This window comes from Rhinopithecus bieti, unplaced genomic scaffold, assembly GCF_001698545.2.
Source record: "Rhinopithecus bieti isolate Rb0 unplaced genomic scaffold, ASM169854v2 scaffold_30775, whole genome shotgun sequence".
Classification (NCBI taxonomy): Eukaryota; Metazoa; Chordata; class Mammalia; order Primates; family Cercopithecidae; genus Rhinopithecus; species Rhinopithecus bieti.
The window spans coordinates 520,180-545,537 of NW_016813906.1; the positions used below are offsets into that span (position 1 = coordinate 520,180).

Consider the following 25,358-nt stretch of genomic DNA (forward strand, 5'->3'; position numbering starts at 1 on the left):
AAAAAAAAAAAAAAAAAAAAAAAAGTTTAATACAGAATTTCTGTCTATCCAGCAGCCAAAGCTTTTCTTAATGAACACACTCTTTATAAGCATTTACTTTTCTTCTAGTTTTGTATAATACAGAACGATACAAATTTGTGACATAAATAATATAATAATAAATTTATAAAAATAAAAAATCAATAAAATCAATAAAAATAAAAAATGAATAAAATATACTGTAAAAAAGTATAGCTATTAGATTATTCAGTTATAATTTGTGAGCAACATGATGAATAGGGCACTAAAGAAATCAAGTATACAATAGCAATTTTTAAATGTTATGATATTCTGGCCGGGCGTGGTGGCTCATGCCTGTAATCCCAGCACTTTGGGTGAACGAGGCAGGCAGATCACTTGAGGTCAAGAGTTCGAGACCAGCCTGGCCAACATGGTCAAACCTGTCTCTACTAAAAACACAGAAATGTTAGGTGTGATGGTGCACACCTGTAGTCCCAGGTATTCAGGAGGCCAAGACTAGAGAATTGCTTGAACCCAGGAGGCACAGGTTGCAGTGAGCTGAGCTTGAGCCACTGCACTCCAGCCTGGGTGACAGAGTGAGACTCAGTCTCAAAAAAAAAAAAAAAAAAAAAAGAAAAGAAAAAATTATGATATCATGAGGTCTTTGTCAAATGTGAGAATAAAACTTTTTGAGGTAATTGAACTGCTGAGTAAATTGAAATAGCATGCTTCTGTATAGAATATTGTAAAGATGTTAGGTAAATTTATTTAACATGTTCTATCAAAAATTCCAATGTAATTTTTGTTTAAAATTTGATGAAATTATGGTGAAGTTATCTATATGAATAAACTAAGCAATATTAGAATTTCTGGGAAGTCAGTAAATTGGTACTTTACAAAAAAAGGAAAAAGAACAAAAATGTTCTGGGAGAAAAACTCAAGGATAATAGAAAGTTGAACTTCTGTACTAGCTATATAAACATTTAAACCATAATAAGATTTTGGTGTGGGATTTGTTAAATGATACAGAATGGATACCGAAAATCAGTCATATGACTTGTTCAGTTTGGGGAAAGAAAAACCCCTTCTTCTAATATTTAGGATATGTTTAAAATGTCATATCTGCATTAACAAATGGTAGGAAAATTTAGAAGAAAATAGGATTGAATGTTTGTCAAACCATTTTGAGGGCCAAGATTGAGGGCTAGAAATAATGAGAAAGGGAAAGAATCATAGATTTAGCTACACAATGATTAGCAATTTAGTTATAAAAAAATTGTGCTTAAGGCAAATTGCCAATATGACTCCTCTTGGGAGAAAAACGTATTCCTTCTCTGTGTTTGAAATATTTTTTCCACAGACCTTTTTTATTTATGTGAAGGGAAAGGTAATTTTAAAATGTTATATGTCATTATGAAAAGCAATAGCATTACCACACTCATTTTTCTTGAAAGTAATTGGTGTCCAGTGGAGTTTTTCTATATCGAATGAAATTTAGCAATAGTTTTAAAGTTTAAATTATTCATCAGACATTTAATTTTGCTTACTTTTCCTGCTGTAATCATTTTTTTCCCCAAAAAATTTGTGCATTATACATTACTTAATTTGAATGTGTTCTCCATTTTAGTGCTGGGAATGCATGTGTGAATAAAACACCTCTGCCCTTGTGGAACTGGGAATTTGTCATTCTTCCTTTCCTTTTTTTTTCTTTCTGTTTTTCTTTCCCTTTTTCCTTTGCTTCTGTCTTTTTTCCTCCTTCCCTTTCAGGATAACCAATATGAGGTATTAACAAATGCTTTAAAGAAAGATAAAGCAGAGTAAAGGGTTAATGGTGAAGTGAAGCTTTTAGATTGGGTGGTAAGGAGAAAGCTCCCATTGGATGAGAGAATTGAAAGAGATGAGAGTCCTTGAGTTCGTAATATACTTGGTATTTTCAAGAAAGGGCAAGGAGGCCAGTTGACTGAACATAGTGTGAGGTAGGGAAGCTGGTGGCAAATGAAGGTGTAGGCAGCAAAAAGGACTTAGTACATTCTAGAAATATCTATCCCTAATCTATTGAGTTTTCTCTCTTTACCTTGGATCTGGAGAGTTGGAATTATATTTTAGCTTTACGTGTAGTGTGATTAATTGCTACAACTACATATTCTTATCAGTAAATAAATTAATTCTTAAATTCATTTCCATGTTCTGCTGCTTTTAAGGAGGCCTCATGGGACCTGTCAGGATGATTTCATCTGGACACGAGTTAACAACAGATTATGATGAAAAAGCACTTCATGAGCTTGGTTTTAAGGATATGCAGGTACATATATAAAACGTGGTTTGAGTTTTAATGATCTGTTTATAATCATCAGTTGAATAGTCACAGATATAGTTTAAAAATAGCTCTTATTACTTTGTTATATTAAAATTCTAAGTGATTTTATACTTCAGATTCATTGTTTTATTAAACCAAAAGCTTGATCTGCATAAATTTTTTTCCCTGTTTTTTATAGATGGTATTTGTATCTTTGGGTGCACCAAGGAGAGAACGGAAAGGGGAAGGTGTTCAGCTGCCAGCATCTTGCCTCCCACCCCCTCAGAAGGACAACATTCCAATGCTTTTGCTTTTACAAGAACCTCATTTAACTACTCTTTTTGATTTATTAGAGATGCTTGCATCATTTAAACCACCCTCAGGAAAAGTAGCAGTGGATGATAGTGAGGTGACTATGTTTCATTTTCACAAATCTTGTTTTGTCTCTCTTTTGAGAGGATATAGTAACTTTAATACAACTATAGATTATAAAATGTTATAAAATATAATTTTCTCACTTTAATTTTTTTGAGACGGTGTCTCACTCTGTTAACCAGGCTGGAGTACAGTGGCATGATCTCAGCTCACTGCAAGCTCCGCCTTCCAGGTTCACGCCATTCTCCTGCCTCAGCCTTCTTTGTAGCTGGTATTACAGGTGTGTGCCACCACAGCCAGCTAATTTTTGTATTTCTAGTAGAGATGGGGTTTCACCGTGGTAGTCAGGCTGGTCTTGAACTTCTGACCTCTTGATCCACCCACCTCGGCCTCCCAAATTACTGGGATTACAGGCATGAGCCACCGTGCCTGGCCCTCAGTAATCTTTTAAGAGTAGTAAAATTGGGCTGGGTGCAGTGGCTCACGCCTATAATCCTAGCACTTTGGGAGGCTGAGATGGGCAGATCACGAGGTCAGGAGTTCAAGACCAGCCTGACCAACATGGTGAAACCTCGTCTCTACTGAAAATACAAAAATTAGCTGGGCATGGTGGCACACGCCTGTAATCCCAGCTACTCCAGAGGCTGAGGCAGGATAGTCGCTTGAATCCAGGAGGCAGAGGTTGCAGTGAGCCAAGATTGTGCCACTATATTCCAGCCTGGATAATAGAGCAAGACACCACCTCAGAAAAAAAAAAAAAGGTAAAATTAAGAACCCATTTATTTGTTCATTAACTATTTAAGTACCTAACGTGATGCAGGCATACTGTTTTAATCAAATTATTGTTTGTAATACTTTGGTCTAGAAAGGGCTCTCTGAGGGAGACTGTATATAATCTGAGCTAGAAGGATGAAAAGCCAGTTAGAAAGATGAGACATGGTCTGGATAGAGTAATCTGGAGAAAGGGTTTCTGGGGAAATGCTTGATAAAAGGAGTTAGGCAGGTTTAGGAATTGTTACAGCTAGAAAGGAGAATGTGGAAGAGGATGTCAGAGTAGAATGAGAGGAAAGAAATTGGAAAGGTAGGCAGAACAAAATAATGTATACCTTTTGTATCATTGTGAGTCATTTCCATTTTACTCAAAGTGGACCTCATTAAAAGATTTTAAACAGAGGATAAACACATGTTCTGATTTTTGTTTTATACCTAATACCTAATATACCTAATAAGTTTCTTTGGCAAAAATAGCAAAGTCAGTAAAGCATTTGATGTGCAAGTTCAGGAAGGAGTTGCCCTGGAATAGGGTGGCAGCAGTGGAAAGAAATGGACAACAGGTCAAAGCATCACTTGGTGGTGTTGTGGGTTTTAGGAGTAGGGAATGAAGAGGAGAAGGAAGACAGAAATGGCATTGGGTTGCTGGCCTGTGCAACTGGGGGGTATTCCATTTGAACTGGAGGATAGATGGATTCCTGAGGGACATCAAGTAGAAATGTCAGGTAATCACTTGGATATGTAAGTATGGAGCTCAGAGAAAAGGTACAGTCTAGAAAAATGGTTAGTGAGTTATCACTATAAAGATCCCATTTATTTTATTTTATTTTATGTTTTTGTGAGACACAGTCTTGGTGTGTCACCCAGGCTGCAGTGCAGTGGTATGATCATAGCTCAGTATAGCCTTGATCTCTCAGGTTGAAGTGATTGCCGCCTCAGCCTCCTGCATAGGTGGAACTTCAGGTGCATGCCAATGTGCCTGGCTAATTTTTTAATTGCTTTGTAGACATGGTCTCTCTTATGTTGCCCAGGTCGGTTTCAAACTCTTGGTCTCGAGCGATCCTCCCACCTCAGCCTCCCAGAGTGCTGGGATCATAGGCATAAGCTGCTGTGCCCAGCCTGAAGATGGCATTCAGAGGCAAGAATGTGTATGACATCACCTAAAGGAGCCATATTCAATCCACTGACTTTTAAAACAATGCCTTTAAATGGGCTTCTTCTTAGACGTTTTCATGTATTCATATAGCTTATGCAGTAAATTACAATTTTGAGATTTAGAGGCAGGTAAAATGGTGGTATTCTGATGGTTTTCTCTGTGTTAGGCTAGTATTCTTTTCTTTCTTCCCCAAGATTGTTAAGCGACTTCTTCCCGTTTCCATGATGTGTTTGATCATGGATGCAGTGGGCTGCCATTGAGACCTCTGTTTCTTATACCTCAGTTCTCACATGATGGTACATTCTTAAATTCCCTAGAAATCTCCATTGTTTTTTCAAGCAAAATAGTCATTACTAGGTGCCCATGAAACCTCTGTTTTCTCACCTAGTGCTGGTGTTCTGTTCCATGTATTAGGGGAATAATGAGAGGAGGGGGACAAAAATTTTGCAGAAGGTTTTTTCGAAAGAGGAGTTGTTCAAAGTGGGTCCAGCTACTGTTAAGAGTGAAGAGAAAAGCATTACAGATTTTCTTCATTAAGAAAGCAAATGACATGTTTGAGGAACTGGGAATATGAGCATAGTGTAATTTAAATATTAGGACAGAAAGGTTCACTGTAACCTATATCACAAAAGGACCTTAAAATGATTTTTTTAAAAAAAATCCATCATTATGGCTGGCTTTAAGCAACAAAATGAGCTCTTTTCTGGGCTTTTAGAAACAATTTAGATGTTTGTGTGGAGGGTATAGTAGAGAAAACCAGGACCAGTGACAAGAGATCCTGGGCTGTTATGTTAATAGGCTGTTACGTTATTCTGAGTAGTGAGGCTTAAACCAAAGGGAAAGCATTTCATTGTTTTAGGAGATTTTTTTTTAGACAGAGTCTCACTCTGTCCTCCAGGCTGGAGTGCGGTGATGTGATACTGGCTCACTGCAACCTCCACCTCCCAGGTTCCAGCGATTCTCCTGCCTCAGCCTCCTGAGTAGCTTGGACTACAGGTGCACACTACCATGCCCAGCTAGTTTTGTTTGTATTTTTAGTAGAGACAGGGTTTCACTGTGTTAGCCAGGATGGTCTCCATCTCTGACCTCGTGATCCTCCTGCCTCGGCCTCCCAAAGTGCTGGGATTACAGGTGGGAGGCACTGCGCCCAGCCGCAGATACTGTATTGAATCTTATTTTTGGCAGGTTGATACAGGGATTCTTTGATTCTTTGTTTGGCCCTGATGAGAGTTACACAAAAAAGAAAAAATAAAGTATCTTTACTGTGTATGAGACTTTCAGTCATAGAAGAACATAGTTATGCACACTTGGAAGATATTTTTCCTTCAAATCCTTTTTTGCATAGAGTTCAATATTTCTCTCTTTTTAGTGGTTATTTACAAAGGAATGATGAGTCATTTTATTGAAGAACTGAGGGCCGTTTCCTCAAGTAAAGCACCAGTGTTACTCGAGGGTTGCTTCTCTTTGTTCATCAAGCTTGTGAAAGACCGAATTTACCTTGAAACTTTCTAAGATTTCCTTGACATTGGAGAATCACTTGAACCCGGGAGGCAGAGGTTGCAGTGAGTCGAGATTGCATCATTGCACTCCAGCCTGGGCAACAAGAGCGAAACTGTCTCAAAAAAAAAAGATTTCCTTGCCATCAAAGTATACCATCTTTCTGCCATTATACCAAAAGAACTACGTTTCTTTTTATAGGCTTATAGAATATCCCTAGACCATATTATACCAAAGAATCACTATGATAGTAGCAGTAGTAATAAATTTATACTCTGTGGAAAATACCAAAACTGTCAATTTAGTTTTTACAAATCGTTTTACCTCTCAGGGTGGTACTTTTGATTTTTTTAATTGCCTATTTCCTAAATGGTTTTTGAGACATTATTTAGCTTACTCTTGCCTTAGCAAGTTTCTGAACTCAGATTTAACAAATGGTAATGGAAGAAAATAGGTCTCTAAAATCGTTTGCTTTCTTCTTAATGTCTGCCTGAGACTGAAAAATGAAGTTTAGATTAACAAAATAAGAGAAATAGGCTCTTTTCCTAAATGGAAGTTCAAGGATTTAATTCACCAAGTCTTTGTTGTGCTTACAATAGTGACCTGCAAAATGGAAATAGATGATAGTCATATTGAAATTTGTTAGAATGGCCTTTAGACAGATGTTTTCACTTTTATTTCAAAAGTTTCCTGAGGAACATCATCAGTCTTAGAGGAAAGCTTTTCTAGAAAAATGTTCAGTAAGAAGTTGAAAAAACACTGCTTGACTATTAATTTTCTCAAATATTATGTATCATATAAGAAATGTTTCGTTTCTCACTTTTCAAAAGGCTAAAATATTAGCAAATTTGATAAGTTTTACGCAAAATTTGAACTTCAAACTTTTCTGATCTGTTTTGATAAAGCAGTTGTTCTTATTTGTGTAGAGCTTACGATGTGAAGAACTTCATCTTCATGCAGAAAATTTGTCTAGGCGGGTCTGGGAGCTACTGATGCTTCTTCCTACATGTCCTAATATGTTGATGGCATTCCAGAATATCTCAGATGAGCAGGTGAGGCCACAAAATCTGTTTACTCTCCTAGAGGCTGTTGCCAGTTTATATTCCTATTGACAGTGTAGAAGATTGCCTGTTGATGTACCCTTAGTAAATCTGAATATAGTTTTTAACCCATATAATAGGTAAAAAGTGCCACTTCATTTTAATGTTCATTTGTTTGTTTAGTGAGGGTGAATAACATAGGCTTGAATGCAAGATGAAGATGTTTTCTAAAATTGTTGACATTTTATATTAGTGTTTTTTCATACTACAGTATGCTTTTAACACTGTTTTTTGCTCTTAGTAACAAAAGTAATGTTTAGAGAAAATACACTGAGGTGAAATGACGTGCATCAATGTTTTGTATGCTTATACAAATTAACTGATGGAATTGGAGAAAATGAGGCAAATAAATTTAATATGTGTGTGGTAATTTTTTTCCATATGGACACCACCTCACGTGTGTTGTGTATCTTTGTAAAGTCTTTAACATTAAAGACTGTTTTTATTTATTTATTTATTTTTGAGATAAGGTCTGACTCTGTTACCCAGCCTGAAGTACAGTGGTGTGGTCTCAGCTCACTGCAGCCACAGACACCAGGGCTCAAGTGATCCTTCCTCCCCCAGCCTTCCCCAGTAGCTGAGACCATAGGCGTGTGCCACCATGCCTAGCTCATTTTTGTATTTTTAGTAAAGACGGGGTTTCACTGTTTTGGCCAAGTTGATCTCTAACTCCTGACATGAAATGATCTGCCCACCTCAGCCTCCCAAAGTATTGGGATTATAGGCATGAGCCACTGCTCCTGGCTTAAAGACTGTTTTTAAAATTTGTGTAATAAGTAGTTTATTTGAGGAGATCTCCAAAAGAACTCCTATAGGATGAATGAAAAAACAAATGTCCTAATGTTACGCTAATTCTAGGATTTGGAACATTATCATGTGATTTTGGGAGATCCAATATCTCACATGACTTGGAAGTCAAGAAGATGGGCTCTTGAAAATGCCAAATGATGACTTACAGTAGCACTAGTAATAGCATTTCAAAGATGCACATTAAGTGTGAATTACATTATTTCATGAATTGATAGTGGAAAACAGCAATGTTCCTGAGTTCATATATTTGTATGACTTTTAAATATGTAGTTGTAACTATTAAGTACAGACGTTTAATTCATCACCATCTTTAGAAGTTTACCCACTCAACTAGACTACAATGTTGTTTCTTCTTTTGTTTGGGAAGATTAACAGTTAATTATTTTCCCATGCTGCTGTTTGTATATTAATTTTATTAGTTTTATTTTCAGAAAATTTAATGAATAATTGATATTTTAAGCATACCATTTGTACCAGTTATATAACTAGTCTTCATATGTTTTAATATGTTTCAAAGTATATATAATATTTTGAGTTTTATGTAGTGTCAGTTTGTTTAAAGTTTTCTTTTTTGTGTTCCCTGAGTAAGTTGGCTTGAGAAACATGTTTTCTAATTTAAGAGTAATGATGGATTTAATTGGAAAGAACTTCTCAAAATTAAGAGCGCCCACAAGCTATTGTATGCTCTGGAAATTATTGAAGCACTGGGAAAACCTAATAGAAGAATAAGGAGAGAGTCAACGGTAATTGCATTTCCGTTATTATCATTAAATGTTTGTATTTTCTGTGGAGCAAAATTCTGTAATGTCTTTTCCGTTTCTAGATAAATTCTTTTCTGCCACCCATTCTGCCTTATTTTTTTTTGTTTTTTTGCCGTTCTCGTAGGGAAGTTACAGTGATCTTTATCCAGATTCAGATGATTCAAGTGAGGATCAAGTGGAAAAATTAGTAAAAATTCCTGGATTGCCAAGGTTTGATCATATGTGTTTTTCCAATGTATTGATAAAAATAATATTATCTCCAGTGTTTCAAAAGTGAGGTACCATATTCTTCATTGTTTTAAACTAATAATACATTAAAGCATAGTTTAAAAAATCATGGTATTACTTTAACGTTGCAATAATGTAACGGTGAGATTATTTAATTGCCTTGGTGCTCTATTTTTAGCTCTGATATTTCCCTATGTTGAAATACTGTGAGAGGCCTGCGCATGGTGGCTCACGCCTGTGATCCAAGCACTTCTGGAGGCTGAACGGGATGGATCACCTTGAGGTCAGGAGTTTGAGACCACCTTGGCCAACATGGTAAACCCATCTCCACTAAAAATGCCAAAAATGAGCTGGTGGGTAGCACGTCGCCCATATCCCAGATACCCAGGGTGGCTAGAAGCAGGAGACATCATTTGAACCAGGAGGGTGGGGAGGTTGCAGTGAGCTGAGATCGCACCCATGGCCGACTCTAGCCTGTGCAGCAAAACAAGATACTGTGAGGACATCCCAGTGTCTAGACTAAATGGCTAATGGAATACAAAAGACGTTTAGAGCCTTTTTCAAGTGTGTATGTGGGTGTGGTCTATGTGTGCGTTATAGTATATATTATTACCATTATATACTTATATATATATATATATTAGTATATATAATATTATATTTTTTTTTTTTTTTTTTGAGACAGAGTCTCGCTCTGTCACCCAGGCTGGAGTGCGGTGGCGCGATCTCTGCTCACTGCAAGCTCCGCTTTCCAGTTTCATACCATTTTCCTGCCTCAGCCTCCAAAGTAGCTGGTACTACAGAGGCCCGCCACCACACCCGGCTAATTTTTTGTATTTTTAGTAGAGACGGGGTTTCACCTTGTTAGCCAGGATGGTCTCCATCTCCTGACCTCGTGATCCGCCCGCCTCAGCCTCCCAAAGTGCTGGGATTATAGGCGTGAGCCACCGCGCCCGGCCTCAAGTGTGTGTTTTTAAAAATTCTTGTTTGTTTTATTTTGTTTTGTTTGAGACAGGGTCTCACCTTGTCATGCAGGCTGGATTGCAGTGGCATGATCATGGCTCCCTGCAGCCTTGACCTCCTGGGTTCAAGTGATCCTCCTACCTCAGCCTCCCTAGTAGCTGAAACTGTAGGCACCAGCCACCATACCCGCCCAAATTTTTTACTTTTTGTAGCAATGAGGCCTTCCTGTGTTGCCTAGGCTGGTCTCAAAGTCCTAGCCTCAAGCCATCCTCTGGCTTTGGCCTCCCAAAGTGCTAGAATTGCAGGCATGAGCCATTGCACCCACCCTTAAATTCTTGGAAGTAGGCTCTATCTGATTATTTTGTATAGAAATTATTTTGGTAATTTAAATGAAGGAATATAGTGTAAATAAAAGATATGTAATATTTTACATATCCAGTTACTTGAATCAACAAGCATTATTGCATTATGTATCTGCTTTTCTCTTACTATTACTTTCACAATTGCCTACAGTTTGTTGCTGCTGGAGGGCTTCAACAGTTACTAGAAATTTTTAATTCTGGAATTCTAGAGCCTAAAGAGCAGGAATCATGGACAGTGGTAAGTGCAAATTTACTGTTTCAACTAGTTACAGTAGTTACCGCATTTGATACACTTCCATTTCATCAGCAAGTATAGCTTTTGCCATATAGTTCATTATAATGAAGTATGGAATATAGCAGAAATGAATTTAAAAATACCGAGTTTGATAAACTAATTATGGAATAAGCGTTTTTCATGTTAACTGTATTAAAATTCTTATGATAAAATTAATTACTCTGAACTCTGGCCAGTTTATAAACATGTTTTCTTTAGGTTGATAAATTATATATTAATATTTATATAAAGTTTGGTTGCTTTTTAAAAATTTGGTTTACATCTTAGGTTTTTTAAAAACTCTTTTTTTGTTTTGATCATTTCTTCCTTTATAGTAGTAATACTAAAAAATGTGTTTCCAGACCATGTTGACTGGCTTACATTAAGATGGATATAGAAATTGAGAGTAAGCCTCTAGAAATTTTATAGCAATTAGACATTGTTTCTGTATTTTATAATACTTTATAAAAGTATTATAAAGTGGAATTTTCTTTTCTGTGAACTTGCATGAAAAAATGGAAATTTAAAAAAATGTTTCTCTACCACTGTGATTTGAAGAAGTACTATATGAAAATAAAATTGCTTGTAGAATATTTAAATCTGCAGAATGATATACAAAACTGCACAGGTCAGTTTCAAGCTCAATGTGAAGGACATTTCATTTTCTTCCATCCCAAAACAGTTTAGCATTATCAAACATTGAATTCAAGTATTTTCTTAGTACCTGTGTTTGTTTTGTTTTGTTTTGAATTGCCTTCGAACCTAGGAGTCAGGTGTAATGATTTGACATCAGGTACTCTTATGTCTAAATGTTTTAGCTCATCAGCTATTATCAGTGTTAGTGTATTTCACATGTGGGCCAAGACAGTTGTTCTTCTTCCAGTGTGGCCCAGGGAAGCCAAAAGATTGGACACCCCTGCACTAAAGGTTTTCTCTGTTTGTTTTTCTTGAAATTATGAATAATTTCCTGAAGTATTATTAATAACATTTTATTGTCAATATGTGGCTTTTGTAGCTTTTTAATGCCCAAGATGCAAAGCATGTCTAAGAAACAAATTGCTTCCAGGTCAACTGGTATTTCCTGTTTATAATGCATCTCTCTTAATATTATGAAATACTTCTAAGTTCAGAATTGTTCTTATTCCTTTTTTTTTTCTTTTCAAATGAGTTCAGTTGAAGTATACCTTTAAAATTTTTTTTGAGATATAGTTAACATGCAATCAATGTACTTCTCCAAAATGTAATGTTTTTACTATAGTCACAAAGTTGTGTGACCGTGACCAGCATCTAATTCCAGAACAATTGTATCACTTCAAAAGAAACCTCCCCCCAAACGCTTTAGCCCTGGGCAACCACCATTACAGTCTGCTTTCTGTTTCTGTGGATTTGCTGATGTCATTCTGGACATTTCCTATAAATGGAACCATACAATATATCGTCCATTGTGACTGGTTTCTTTCACTTAGTCTATTTTAAAGATTCATCCTTGGAAGTAGCAGGTGTCAATTCATTTTTTTATAGTTATATTACATGTTTATCCATTCACCAATTGAGAGGCATTTGGGTTATTTCTACACTTTGACTATTGTGAGCATTTGTTTATGAATTTATGCATGGATAATGCATTTTCACTTCTTTTTGGCATATGCTTAGGAGTGGTATACATTGCCAATACTTAAGTGGTATTTTATTGTGATTTCTAACATTTACATTTTCCCAGTGCTAAGGATCTTGAGCAGCTTTTCATGTGTCTGTTGACCATTCATAAGCATGTATGCGTGTATGTGTATGTACATATATATACACACACACACATTCATTCCTACATCTTTGGCAAAATGTTTGGTCAGTCACAGCTGAATCCAGGGAGTGGAAGATTGATCAGTTGGTGAACATTTGCATTGTTGCCAGTTTGGGACTATTATCAATAATGTTGTTATAAACAGTGGTGCCTTGGGTATAGAGTGCAATTTCTGGGTCCTGTGGTAACTTCTGACTTTTTGAGGAATTTCCAAACAGTTTACCAGAGCTGCAACATTTTACATTTCTGCCAGGAGTGTGTGAGGGTTCCAGTTTCTCCACATCCTTTCCAAGACTTGTTAGTGTCTTTTTTATTTTGGCTATCCTAGTGTGTAAAGTGGTACCTAGTTGTGGTTTTGATTTGCATTTCCTTGGTGACTAATGAAGTTGAACATCTCTTCATGTGTTTATTGGCCACTTGTTTATCTTTCGAATAATGTCAATTCACATCCATTACCCACTTTTAATTGGGTTGTCTTTTTGTTGATTTGTTAAAATTCCTTATGTATTTCAGATACTGATTCCTTACAGTGCATGTGATTTACGAATATTTTCTCCCATTATATGGGTTGCTTTTTTCCCTTTCTTGAGACTACCCTGTGATTTACAAAAGTTTCTAATTTTGATGAAGTCTAGTGTCTGTTTTCCTTTGTGCTTGTCCTTTTGGTGTTGTATCTACAAAACTGTTACCTAATCCCCTTTTGCAGAGATTGATGACTCTGTTTTCTGTTAAGAGGTTTATGGTTTTAGCTCTTACTTTTTTAAGTCTTTGGTCCATTTTAAGTTAATTTTTGCCATATGATGTGAGGTTGCAGTATACTTTTCATGTAATAAATAATGCACTCATTTTAAAGAGTGAGTTTTGAAAATGTTTAGTGCTCTAACATCCAAAAAAAAAATTTTTTTTTTTTTTTTTTTTTTTTTTTTGAGACGGAGTCTCGCTCTGTCACCCAGGCTGGAGTGCAGTGGCGCGATTTCGGCTCACTGCAAGTTTCGCCTTCCGGGTTTACGCCATTCTCCTGCCTCAGCCTCCCGAGTAGCTGGGACTACAGGCGCCCGCCATCTCGCCCGGCTAATGTTTTGTATTTTTTAGTAGAGACGGGGTTTCACCGTGTTAGCCAGGATGGTCTCGATCTCCTGACCTCGTGATCCACCCATCTCGGCCTCCCAAAGTGCTGGGATTACAGGCTTGAGCCACCGCGCCCGGCCAAGAATATTTCTATTAAGAAGTTCCGTCCTGCAGTTTTGCTATTAATTTTTCTTTCTCTGCTTTCTGTTACAATAGGTGAGATTTTCATTTTATAGAATTTCATGTAATTGGATCAGTGCAATATGTACCCTTTTGTATCTGGCTTCTTTTAATCAGAATGCTTTTTGAGGTTGTTAAATGTGTATTAGTAGTTGGTTTGTTTTCATTGCTGAGTAATGTATTCGTTGTATAGGTATACCACAATTCATTTATCTGCTTACCTATTGACATTTGAGTGGTTTGTAGTTTTGGGTTATTACAAATAAAGGTTCTGTAAACATTCACATACGGGTCATTTGGTATATGTATGTTTTTATCTCTCGGATTAATGCCAAGTAATGAAATTGCTAAATAATATGGTGAGTGGAAGATTAACCTTTTAAGAAGCTGCCAAACTGTTTTCCAAAACAGTTGTACTATGCAACATATGAGAATTTCATTTACTTCACATCCTTGCCAGAAGTTGATATGGCCAGGGTTTTAAAATTGAAGCTATTCTAGTGGATATAGTAGTGTTATCTCACGGTGGCTTCACTTGTCCTTTCCTCATTACTAATGATGTTTAGCATTATGTTGTGTGTTTGTTGATTGTGTATTTATCTTCTTTTGTGAAACGTCTTAGTATATAGTTGTGAGATGGTCTTTTCCCTTAAACATTATGGAGAAGTCTTTCTCTGTTGTATGTATGGGGACAAGCCCCACACACATGCTATGGCTTACTGTTTCGTTATACTGACAGTATCTTTTAGGGGAGAGGTTTTAATTTTAATGAAATTTGTATCCAGTCTACAAATATTTGTTCTAAGGTCACAAAGACTTTTCTCCTCTGCTTTCTGTAAGTTTTACAGTCTTCTTTTACATTTAGTTCTATAATGATACATTTTGCATTTTGTGTGTGCAATATTGAATTTTTTTCCTTCTTCATACGGCTCTTTGGTTTTGTAGCACCAATTTGTTGAAAAGACTTTTCTGTCTGAATTATCTTGCTATCTTTCTTTAGTTCAGTAATACGGTATTGCTATTATTGCAGGAAGAAAGTACTGTTTCCTGGTATATTTGTATAGGAATATATTTGGCAGTGAAATCAGGAAAGCAGGAGGTTAAGAGCTATTGAAGAAAAAGCTGTGAAACTCTCATCTTGTACATAAGTGATATTCTAATCAAAGAAAGTACACTAAGTTATTAAAATTGAGCTTCCAGTCAGCTGTAAATTTTATTTTTTATACATACTAAACAATATTTAAAACAAATTTTAAAATAAAATGAATGTTTGTTTTTAATGTGGTCATGGAAAGTGCAAGATTTTCGTTTGAATTATTTTCTAGAATTACTAAGAATTGCTTTGGTCCCTAAGTTTTAAGAGCCTGTGCCACTTTTGTGGAGAAACAGCATAGAATACTTTGTTTCTCAGTTAATTTTACTGATAAGTAATATCCTTGCCATCATTTTAATGTTTAAAAAAATTATAAATTATGAGCAGTATATTTTCAAAATCTCGTAGCTCTCTATTAACATACATTTTATGATGCCTTCATTAAAGAAATGAAAGTGTCATTTCCATTTCATTAAATACATCTTGTATACCCTCTTTATTTCTAGATAATTTTTCTTAATTTTTATAAGATTGAATTGTTACTGACTATAGTATTTGAGCAGCGAAATTTTTATAGTATGTGATTAAGTACTAGCTATAATGATTTTATTTTCTGGTCTTTTAATCTCAGAATTGTATAATGGCCATTCTAAATTAATGGAAATAGAGAAATGACCATTTCTTTTCATTTACAGTGGCAGCTAGACTGTCTTGCTTGCTTGCTGAAGTTAATATGCCAGTTTGCAGTAGATCCATCCGATTTGGATTTAGCTTATCATGATGTCTTCGCCTGGTCTGGTATAGCGGAAAGCCATAGGAAAAGAACCTGGCCTGGCAAATCAAGGAAGGCTGCTGGTGATCATGCTAAGGGTCTTCATATACCACGATTAACAGAGGTAAAGTGCAGAAGTTAATGTTTAATTGTAGTGATGAATTCCATTTATATTTATAAACTGAAGAAATATGCTAATGCTTAAGAAATGTATTCTAGATTACTGTGACTTAACCTGACAGCCAAACTGATGGCATTGTTTTAAAGCAGTAGTGATTATGAAGCAGTAATGCTTTTCATTTCATCATCCAGAATGCAGAAATGAATCATGTGCCATTTTAATATCTGTGAGACTGAATTTATTATTTGGACTCAGTAATTCATATACTTTGAGGGTGCATTTATGAAAACAGAAGCCATAGTTGGTATTTCAACATAGGAAATTTAAAATAGGGAATCGGTTTTACATGTATGTGTTACAAGGCTTTAAAAGCAAAAGGGAATGATGAGGTAATCCAGATAAGGAGCCATTTACCACCCCTAGATCTTGTGGAACATTAGGGAAGTGGTTGGGTCATCAGAAACTTAGAAGCTTGCAGGAGGGATCCCTTTAAACTGGGGTTTAGGCCTCTGAGAAAGCAGTTACGCTCTTATGCTCATCTGCTAAGATTCTCAGAGGGGACCTGATAAAGCTGGTGCTAGGAGTGCCTAAAAAAGCTGCAACCAGCTGTCTCTTCTAGGTAAATACTTTCAGATAAATGCTGACAGAAAAAAAGAAAGGAGTCTCTCTAGTATCCTAGACTGGCACAACCTAATAGGAAGCCAACTGGTGAAGGAAGAATTTGGTTTTTGATATGTTAGCCCTAGCATAATAGAACAAGTGTATAAGAGGGTGGATTTCGAGATGAAGGAAAATACAGTTGGCCCTTGAAAAATAGAGGAGTTAAGGATGCTGATCCTCCATACAGTCAAAAATCTGTGTATAACTTTTGACTGCCCCAGAACTTAACTACTGATAGCCTACTATTAACCAGAAGCCTTACCAATAACATAAACAGTTGGTTAATGCATATTTTGTATGTTTATATACTGTTTTTTTTTTTTTTTTTTTTTTGAGACGGAGTCTGGCTCTGTCGCCCAGGCTTGGAGTGCAGTGGCCGAATCTCAGCTCACTGCAAGCTCTGCCTCCCGGGTTTACGCCATTCTCCTGCCTCAGCCTCCCGAGTAGCTGGGACTTACAGGCGCCCGCCACGCCCGGCTAGTTTTTTGTATTTTTTAGTAGAGACGGGATTTCACCACGTTAGCCAGGATGGTCTCGATCCTCCTGACCTAGTGATCCGCCCGTCTCGGCCTCCCAAAGTGCTGGGATTACAGGCTTGAGCCACCGCGCCCGGCCTATATACTGTGTTCTTAAAGTAAGCTAGAGAGAAGAAAGTATTAAGAAAATCATAAGGAAGAGAAAATATATATTCTGTTCTTCAAGTGGAAGTGAGTCATCATAAAGGTCTTCATCCTTATGGTCTTCACACTGATTAGGCAGTAGAAGAGGAGGAGGAAGGTGAGGGGTTGGTCTTTCTGTCTTAGGAGTGCCATAGTTGGGAGAAAACCCAGATATAAGTGGATCTGTGCAGTTCAGACCTGTGTTGTTCAAGGGTCAACTGTATTAACCAGGACATCCAGCAATAAAAATAGAATGTTTTTGATTGTGGATTTTGTAATCACATATTTGCCTTTCCAACATCTTCATCAGTGAGCTAGGAAGTAGGGAGTGATCAAGATGAAATTTTAGGGAGATCTCATTCTGTAACCTTTTGAGAACCTCACCTCATATCTACCCAAGAAACATCAAAGTAATGAATTGTTACTGATAGATTGTGACGAACATAAGGTTAAAAAGTACTGGTATAAATGGATACCTGAAGCAGATTTCCTTTTTGGAATTTTGGGGGTTAAATGGGAAAAGTGATCTCTGCCAGTATTCCAAATAATTTACATCTAATAAAATTAAATATATGCAGAGTACAATATAATCTGAATGTATTCTACAGTGTTCTGTGTTGTGAACTACCACTTTAGTAACCTTACTATAATGTTTTGGTCATGTTTTTTTTCAGAATAAAGTTTCAGGTTATAGTAATGCTCTAATTGTGATCCTTTCCATCAACTCACTGAATAATTTCAATGTTTATTGACCTTTATTAGCTATTTCCTTTTGAGATTTTAATAATACAAATATACATAAGTGTATGTGTAAAATACATGTGCACATTTATGGAGTTTTATAGGTTATTGGTTTGTGTTTAAAATAATATGCAACTACAAGCTTATTACAGGCACATGCCACCGTGTCTGGCGAATTTTTGTATTTTTAGTAGAGATGGGGTTTTGCCATCTTGGCCAGGCTGATCTCAAACTCCTGACCTCAAGTGATCTGCCTGCCTCGGCCTCCCAAAGTGCTGGGATTATAGGTGTGAGCCACCGTGCCTGGCCAATGTTAATTTTTTTTAGTTTAGAAAAGGTGTATGTTATATAGTTTTGCATGAATGTATTTCCCAAAATAATTACAGCTTAGTATGTATATCTAAGATCTATGGAAATAAAAATTTTTGTTGCGTTAATACCAAAGACAGTCATCTAATGTTGATATACTGTAGGTAGTAAGCAAGAATACTAACTTATTTGAGTTTACCATCATTTTTCCATGTGATCTTTTTCATAGCATTTTAGAAAGTTACTTGCAAAATTTAGCCTAAACATCAACTTTTCTGGAAGCTTTCTCACTTCTGCCAGGGACAGGTTTAGTTGCTGCTCCCTTCTTTTGCTTATTTGCACATTGTATATACTTGTGTTACTATGTTTTCTGTAGCTGCCTGCCCCAGTGCAGAAACAGTGCCTTATGAAGTATGTGCACAGAATGCCTTCCAACCTGCAGAATGAATTTAATAATTCATTAAGTTCATTAAGTTAGTGAACTATTTTCTCCCATTATGTGGAGGAAGAACTAGAACTGAGAAATTCCATATATATTAGGATCATGTAACCTGAAGCTGAATGTTGAGCCTCAGGATTTTGAATCTAGAATTCATGCTCTGTATCCGTGGTATATTGTATTGCTTTTTAATTTTTATTTCAGGATGGTTGAGGAATCTATTACTACTTGATGTTTTTTAAAATATATTTTCTTCCAAAGTAAAAACATGTTTAATTCTTCACCAACCCCTTCCCAAGAAACCACTGACATATATATATGTCTTTCTCCCAATTCAGTGGTATGCAGAGAATCTATGAATCGAATGTGAAGACTATTTTTGCCCCTATTTCTCAATTCTTAGTAATTTCTTTTTTTTTTTCTTTTTCTTTTTTTTGAGACAGATTCTCATTTTGTTGTTCAGGCTGGAGTGCAGTGGCACAATCTCGGCTAACTGCAGCCACTGCTTCCAAGACTCCGGTGTTTCTCCCTTCTCAGCCTTCAAAATGGATGAGACTATGGACATGCACCACACACCCAGCTAATTTTTGTATTTTAGTGGAAACGGAGTTTCACCACGTTGGCCAGGCTAGTGTCAGATTTCTGGGCTCAAGCAATCCACCCACCTGAGCCTCCCTAATTGCTGGGATTACAGCAATTACAGTGAGCCACCATACCCAGCCTACTCTCTTAAGTGTGATTATAAAATTCTGGTTTTCTGATTCTTGGCATTTTTACAGTATTTTCAAAGAATTCTTAAGACATTCTTTATTGTGTTACAGATAAATGTCAGTAATTTGGAATTTTGGGTTAAAATTTTTTAATACACATCTCTTTAGTAACTAAGTCATGAGTGCTTTTGGGGGGTTTTCCTTTTGCTGTATTTAAATATCTTTTAAAATGTTTTTGTTTTAAAGGTATTTCTTGTTCTTGTCCAAGGAACCAGTTTGATTCAGCGACTTATGTCTGTTGCTTATACGTATGATAATCTGGCTCCTAGGTATGCATTTTAAAATATATTTTATGTGTTCATGTATAGCAGGAATATAATGTTTTAAAACTTAATTTTGAAAATTTTAAACTTACTAGAAAATTTGGGGATATTATGAAATCTCTCATACCTTTGATCCAAATTTACATATTATTAACCTCTTGCTAAAATGTGTCTTGTATTTGAGTCACATGTTTTCTGTGTTTACATGTTTTCCTGAATCTTGTGAGACTGAATTGCAGATATCATGACTGTTTACCAGTACTTTGTTGTGTATCTCCTAAGACCAAAGACATTTTCTTAATAGAGTAAAATTTTTAAATTTATAAAATTTAACATTGACATATTATCTAACATATAGTTGGTATTAAAATAATCCTATTGGTATTCTGTATAACAGTATTTTTCTTGCTTCAGGATCAACTAAATGTATTGCATTTAGTTGTCAGTTCTTCTGTTCATCAGAGATAACATTCTCAGCCTTTCTCTCATGATACATTTTCAAGTAATACAGGCCAATTATTTCATAGAGTACTTTTCAGTTTGGGTTTTCATGATTAGCCTTCATGATTAGATTCAGATATTTTTTAATGGACTCTTAAGTTTAGACTCTAAATCATTATAACCTATGTGTTTGTCATACACATCTCTTTAGTATCTAAATCATGAGCACTTCTTGAATGTTTACTTATCTCAGTCAATGTTTTATTCATTCAAATTTTGTTTATTAAATCTGAAGTCATTTGGTATTTGCTGTAATAAGATTTTACCAGTGATTCTTTTATTTGGTTTTTTATTTTGAAGCATACAATATATTTTTATTGACTAGACACCCTGCTGTGTAATAGATCTCAAAACTTCCTGCTCTATCTGTAACTTCATACCCTTTGACTTAGACCCTCTGCCCCACCCTACCCTAGCCTACCCCACCTTCCAGCCTCTGGTAATCATTATTCTACTCTCTTCTTTAATGAGTTTGACTCTTCTTTAGTGAGTCTTTAAATAAATGATAAAAAATATGGAACAAATAAATAATGGAACTCTCTTAAAATATAGTCTCTTTTGCAAAAATTAACTGGGTGTGGTGACACGTGCCTGTAGTCCCAGCTATTGGGAGGCTGAGGTGGGAGGATTGCTTGAACCTGGGAGGTCAAGCCTGCAGTGAGCCATGATCTTGCCACTGCACTCCAGCCTGGGCAACAGAGTGAGACCCTGTTTCCTGTCTTTTAAAACACATAAACACACACACTCTCTCTCTCTCACTCCCTCTCACTCTCACTCACTCAGTGTCTCACTCTGTCACTCTCACCCACTGCTTCCCTTTTTTGGGGGTAAGTGATAACCCTATAGGATATATGTTAATAAATTGAATTATTTTTAATTCATTGCTGAATTTAATTGGTGGTGGTGTGTTTTTACTTTACAGAGTTTTAAAAGCTCAGTCTGATCACAGGTCTAGACATGAAGGTAAGGGTTCCACAAAGTTAACTTTTAGTGAATAAAAACTTGAATAATATATTGATATATTTTACCTTTAATAATGAACATTGTGTTTTGATTTTAGCACAAATCTTTATAGTGAACTGTTTTCTAATTTTTCTTTAGTTTCACATTATTCAATGTGGCTCTTGGTGAGTTGGGCTCATTGCTGTTCTTTAGTGAAATCTAGCCTTGCTGATAGTGATCATTTACAAGATTGGCTAAAGAAATTAACTCTCCTTATTCCTGAGGTAAGATAAAGGTTCAAGGTTAGTACTGTTACTTTTATATGTTTTCATGTTATTAGCATTGATAATAAATAAAAGAGCTAATGGAAACAAATGTGCATGAGTCCATAAATATATCACATTATCTGCTTAATCCTTTAAGGTCTGGAGTGTTTTGAACTATGTATAATGTTTAAGAACTTTTGGACTATTAAATATTATGTAGCATTTATATTTTTCTGAAATGTTTATAGAATGGTTATTTTGCTTTGGATTAATAAAATTTTTTTCCAGGTAGTAGGAAGGGCTTGAGAATTTATTTTGGTAATTTATGTTTTAGAAAAGTTCTGTGACCTTTTTTTTTTTTCTTTCTTTGAGACAGAATCTCCATGTTCCCTGTATCACCCAGGCTAGAGTGCAGTGGTGCCATTATGGCTCCCTGCAGCCTCAACCTCCTGGGAACAAGCGATCCTCTGACCTCAGCCTCCCAAGTAGCTGAGACCACAGGTGCACATCACCATGCTCAGCTAGTTTTTAAACTTTTTTTGTAGAGACGGGGTCTCGCTGTGTTGTCCAGGCTGGTCTTGAACTCCTGGTGTCATGTAATGCTCCTGCCTCGGCCTTCCAAACTGCTTGGGATTATAGGCATGAGCCACTGCACCCATCCTGTGTTTTCTATTTAAGTAGAAAAATAGAGGCTAGAGAGACTACAAATAAAAGAAGTATATTTTGCTTCCCATGTTCACACTGAGGCCAGTATAATTTTTATTAGCCATATCTTGGCATTACCTCATATTCCTATGTGAAATAATAGAAACACACTTACTAATACATTTAGCTCCAAAGTCACTTATTTTTTAAATCTGCATTGTCTAAGGGGCTGGGCACTGTGGCTCACACCTGTAATCCCAGCACTTGGGGAGGCCAAAGTGGGTGGATCACATGAGGTCAGGAGTGCAAGACCAGCCTGGCCAACATGGTGAAACCCCGTCTCTACTAGAAATACAAAAAATTAGCCGGGCGTGGTGGCAGGTGCCTGTAATCCCAGTTACTCGGGAGGCTGAGGCAGGAGAATCGCTTGAACCCAGGAGGCAGAGGTTGCAGTAAGCCAAGATCATGCCACTGCACTCCAGCCTGGACAACAGAGTAAGACTATGTTTCAAAAAGAAAAAAAAAAAAATTAGCTCTGGATTTAATGCCATATGTGTTCTTGTCCTGTCTCAGGTAAACATTTTGACATTTGGATGGTTTTCTTCCTATCTATAGAATATTCTGATTGAAGTTGCTTCTGTGTTGCTTCTAGTTCTGAAAATATTTTATCCTCTGTCTTGTAAATAACTTAAATGATTTTAAATGTCCTTACTCAATTATTCCTTGTATTTACTTGTTGTTCTTACTTTGTTTTGTTTGTTTTTATGACCATGCTTTAGGATTTCTGAAATACTGTGTATATTATGGTATACCTTGAGGTACTTTATTTGATCACATGTGATTTACATGTATATATGTATGGGTTTAGAACATTGTATTTATTAATTATTTTTATGAGGCATAATCTTGTTCTGCCACCCAGTCTGGAGAACAGTGGCATACCAGCTCACTGCAGACTCTGCCTTCCTGGTTCAAGCAATTCTTGTGCCTATCTCCAGAGTAGCTGGGACTACAGATGCAAGCCACCACATCCGGTTAATTTTTGTATTTTTTGTAGTGATGGGGTTTTGCCATGTTGGCCAGGCTGGTCTCAGACTCCTGGCCTCAGGTTATCCCCCTGCCTGGGCCTCCCAAAGTGCTGGGATTACAGGCTTGCCGAGCAGAACATTGTATTTAAAATCACCTAAAATCGTTTCTGCTCACATATTATTAACTTTCTAATACTAACTCAGACTGTCTTTGGAACTTTCTTTTTCATCTAGACTGCAGTTCGTCATGAATCATGCAATGGTCTTTATAAGTTATCCCTGTCAGGGCTGGATGGAGGAGACTCAATCAATCGTTCTTTTCTGCTATTGGCTGCCTCAACATTATTGAAATTTCTTCCTGATGCTCAAGCACTCAAACCTATTAGGGTAAGATTTTGCTGTGTTTAGAAGCAGTTTCTATTTTTGAAATTTCCTTTGCCTCAAGTTTACCATTGTAATATAGCCTTAAAATTTTGATCATTTGACTACTGTATGTGATTTTTTACCAAGAGGATAGTAGTTATATACTTCTTAAGGTGACAGCATTGTGACACATTGTGTCCATGTTACTACTAGGAAGAGACTGATTTCAGCTCTGTGGTCTGTTTCGTGGATACTGTATTTTAGAAATAGCATTTATTCTCACTTGGTTCTGGGCCTTGTGTTAATAAGTTGACTGATAAAAAAATCATAAATGGAGCTCTCTTTTCTAGTAAGTTTTTTTATCTTTATGATATTCGGAATTTTAAATTTTATTTCCTACCCTAGTGCATATACTAGTCTTGTAAAAGGCTTCTACTACATAATAAATTTAGAGCCCACTTTTACTAATCCCAGAAATTCAGTGTGTTGTTGGATTTACATTATTTTCCTCCTTATTCATGTTTTCAAATGTTAGTAATTTGAGACTAATATTTTCTTGAAAGTTCTTATGTTAGTCATTTTGTGCCTAGTTATTCTGATATTACAGAAACTGTGTACTCTCCATTTTAAAAGATTTTGAATACTGTTTAGTTGATACAGGAATTTATTTCATAAAGCCTCTAGTATCTCAAATGTATTATAATTCTATTTATTTTAAAATGTTTTCACACAGTATAAAATTTTTTTAATAGATAGATGATTATGAGGAAGAACCAATGTTAAAACCAGGATGTAAAGAGTATTTTGGTTGTTATGCAAATTAGTTGACAACATCCATATAAAGGACGCTAGTCAGGTATGTTCAGAAAATTATATACTATTCTATGTATTCTATTCTTGTTAATAGATACGAATTATGACATACATGTTCATGACTTTATCAGTTCTTATTAAGTGTACTTTATTAATCTATAACTTGTTGATAGTGTCGTATTTCTACTATATTTGTGCTTTTCCACCTTATTCTAATTCCTTTAGTGTTTTACCCTGACCTTAGTTGAAACGTCTTCATCTGGTATCTATCCTTAATTTCCTGTCTCTTCTGAATAAGATACGTGGATGTAACATCTTATTTGGAAAGGGAAATGTAGATTTTAAATTTAAAATACAGCTTTCTATAATAGCATGTAGTTTGGAGTACCGAATATGTAAAATAAAATTGCAGTTCAAATAGAAGTTACTTTAAAGAAACAGTCAGTTTTGCAGATCTAATTTTCTTAGACTAAAATGACATTTCCATTCAAACAAAGTAATGTTTAAAACAAGTAAATTTCAGGCCCGGTGCAGTGGCTCATGCCTGTAATCCCAGCACTTTGGGAGGCCGAGGCGGGCGGATCACGAGGTCAAAAGATAGAGACCATCCTGGCCAATGTGGTGAAACTCCGTCTCTACTAAAATACAAAATTAGCGGGGCGTGGTCACAGACACCTGTAGTTCCAGCTACTCAGGAGGGCTGAGGCAGAATCGCTTGAACCCGGCAGGCGGGGAGGTTGCAGTCAGTGAGCTGAGATCACGCTACTGCACTCTAGCCTGGCGACAGAGTGAAACTCCGTCTCAAAAAAAAAGAAAAGTAAATTTCAAAGCAAATCTTGTCATATATACACTTGCGTTTTTTCCAGTGTACATAAATTTAGTAAATTAAAATGTGTCTAAGTTGTCAATTCAGAAGAAAATGAGAAACACATAAAGAAGATCCTTTGAAATATTTAGGACACATTTTCTTAAACTTTTAAATGTATTTAAATAAAAGTTCAATATGTTTACTTTAAAAGTTCTATGGTGTTTATACTTTTTGCTTTTTAGTTAACATCTGAATTCTTAAAATCTTTTCATTTGAGAAATAATTACAAAAGTTAGTATTGAGCAAGTTTTAATATACTTATTGTTAATTAAAATATTGATGCCAAATAAACATTGTACTTTATTTTTATTTTTATTTTTATTTTTTTGAGACGGAGTCTCGCTCTGTCACCCAGGCTGGAGTACTGTGGCCGGATCTCAGCTCACTGTAAGCTCCGCCTCCCGGGTTCATGCCATTCTCCTGCCTCAGCCTCCCAGGTAGCTGGGACTACAGGCGCCCGCCA

General features: G+C 36.1%; 1 protein-coding gene across 1 annotated transcript in view; it reads left to right on the forward strand.

Moving 5' to 3' along the window:
* USP34 (ubiquitin specific peptidase 34) overlaps positions 1-25,358 on the forward strand; it is a 221,900-nt gene that overhangs the window by 99,172 nt on the left and 97,370 nt on the right. The window contains 12 exon segments of the mRNA XM_017849063.1: positions 2,202-2,302; positions 2,496-2,705; positions 7,022-7,147; positions 8,626-8,748; positions 8,891-8,950; positions 8,953-8,976; positions 10,471-10,557; positions 15,431-15,631; positions 19,393-19,475; positions 20,893-20,933; positions 21,072-21,196; positions 23,086-23,238. Of these exon segments, the coding sequence (XP_017704552.1) occupies positions 2,202-2,302; positions 2,496-2,705; positions 7,022-7,147; positions 8,626-8,748; positions 8,891-8,950; positions 8,953-8,976; positions 10,471-10,557; positions 15,431-15,631; positions 19,393-19,475; positions 20,893-20,933; positions 21,072-21,196; positions 23,086-23,238 (1,334 nt within the window).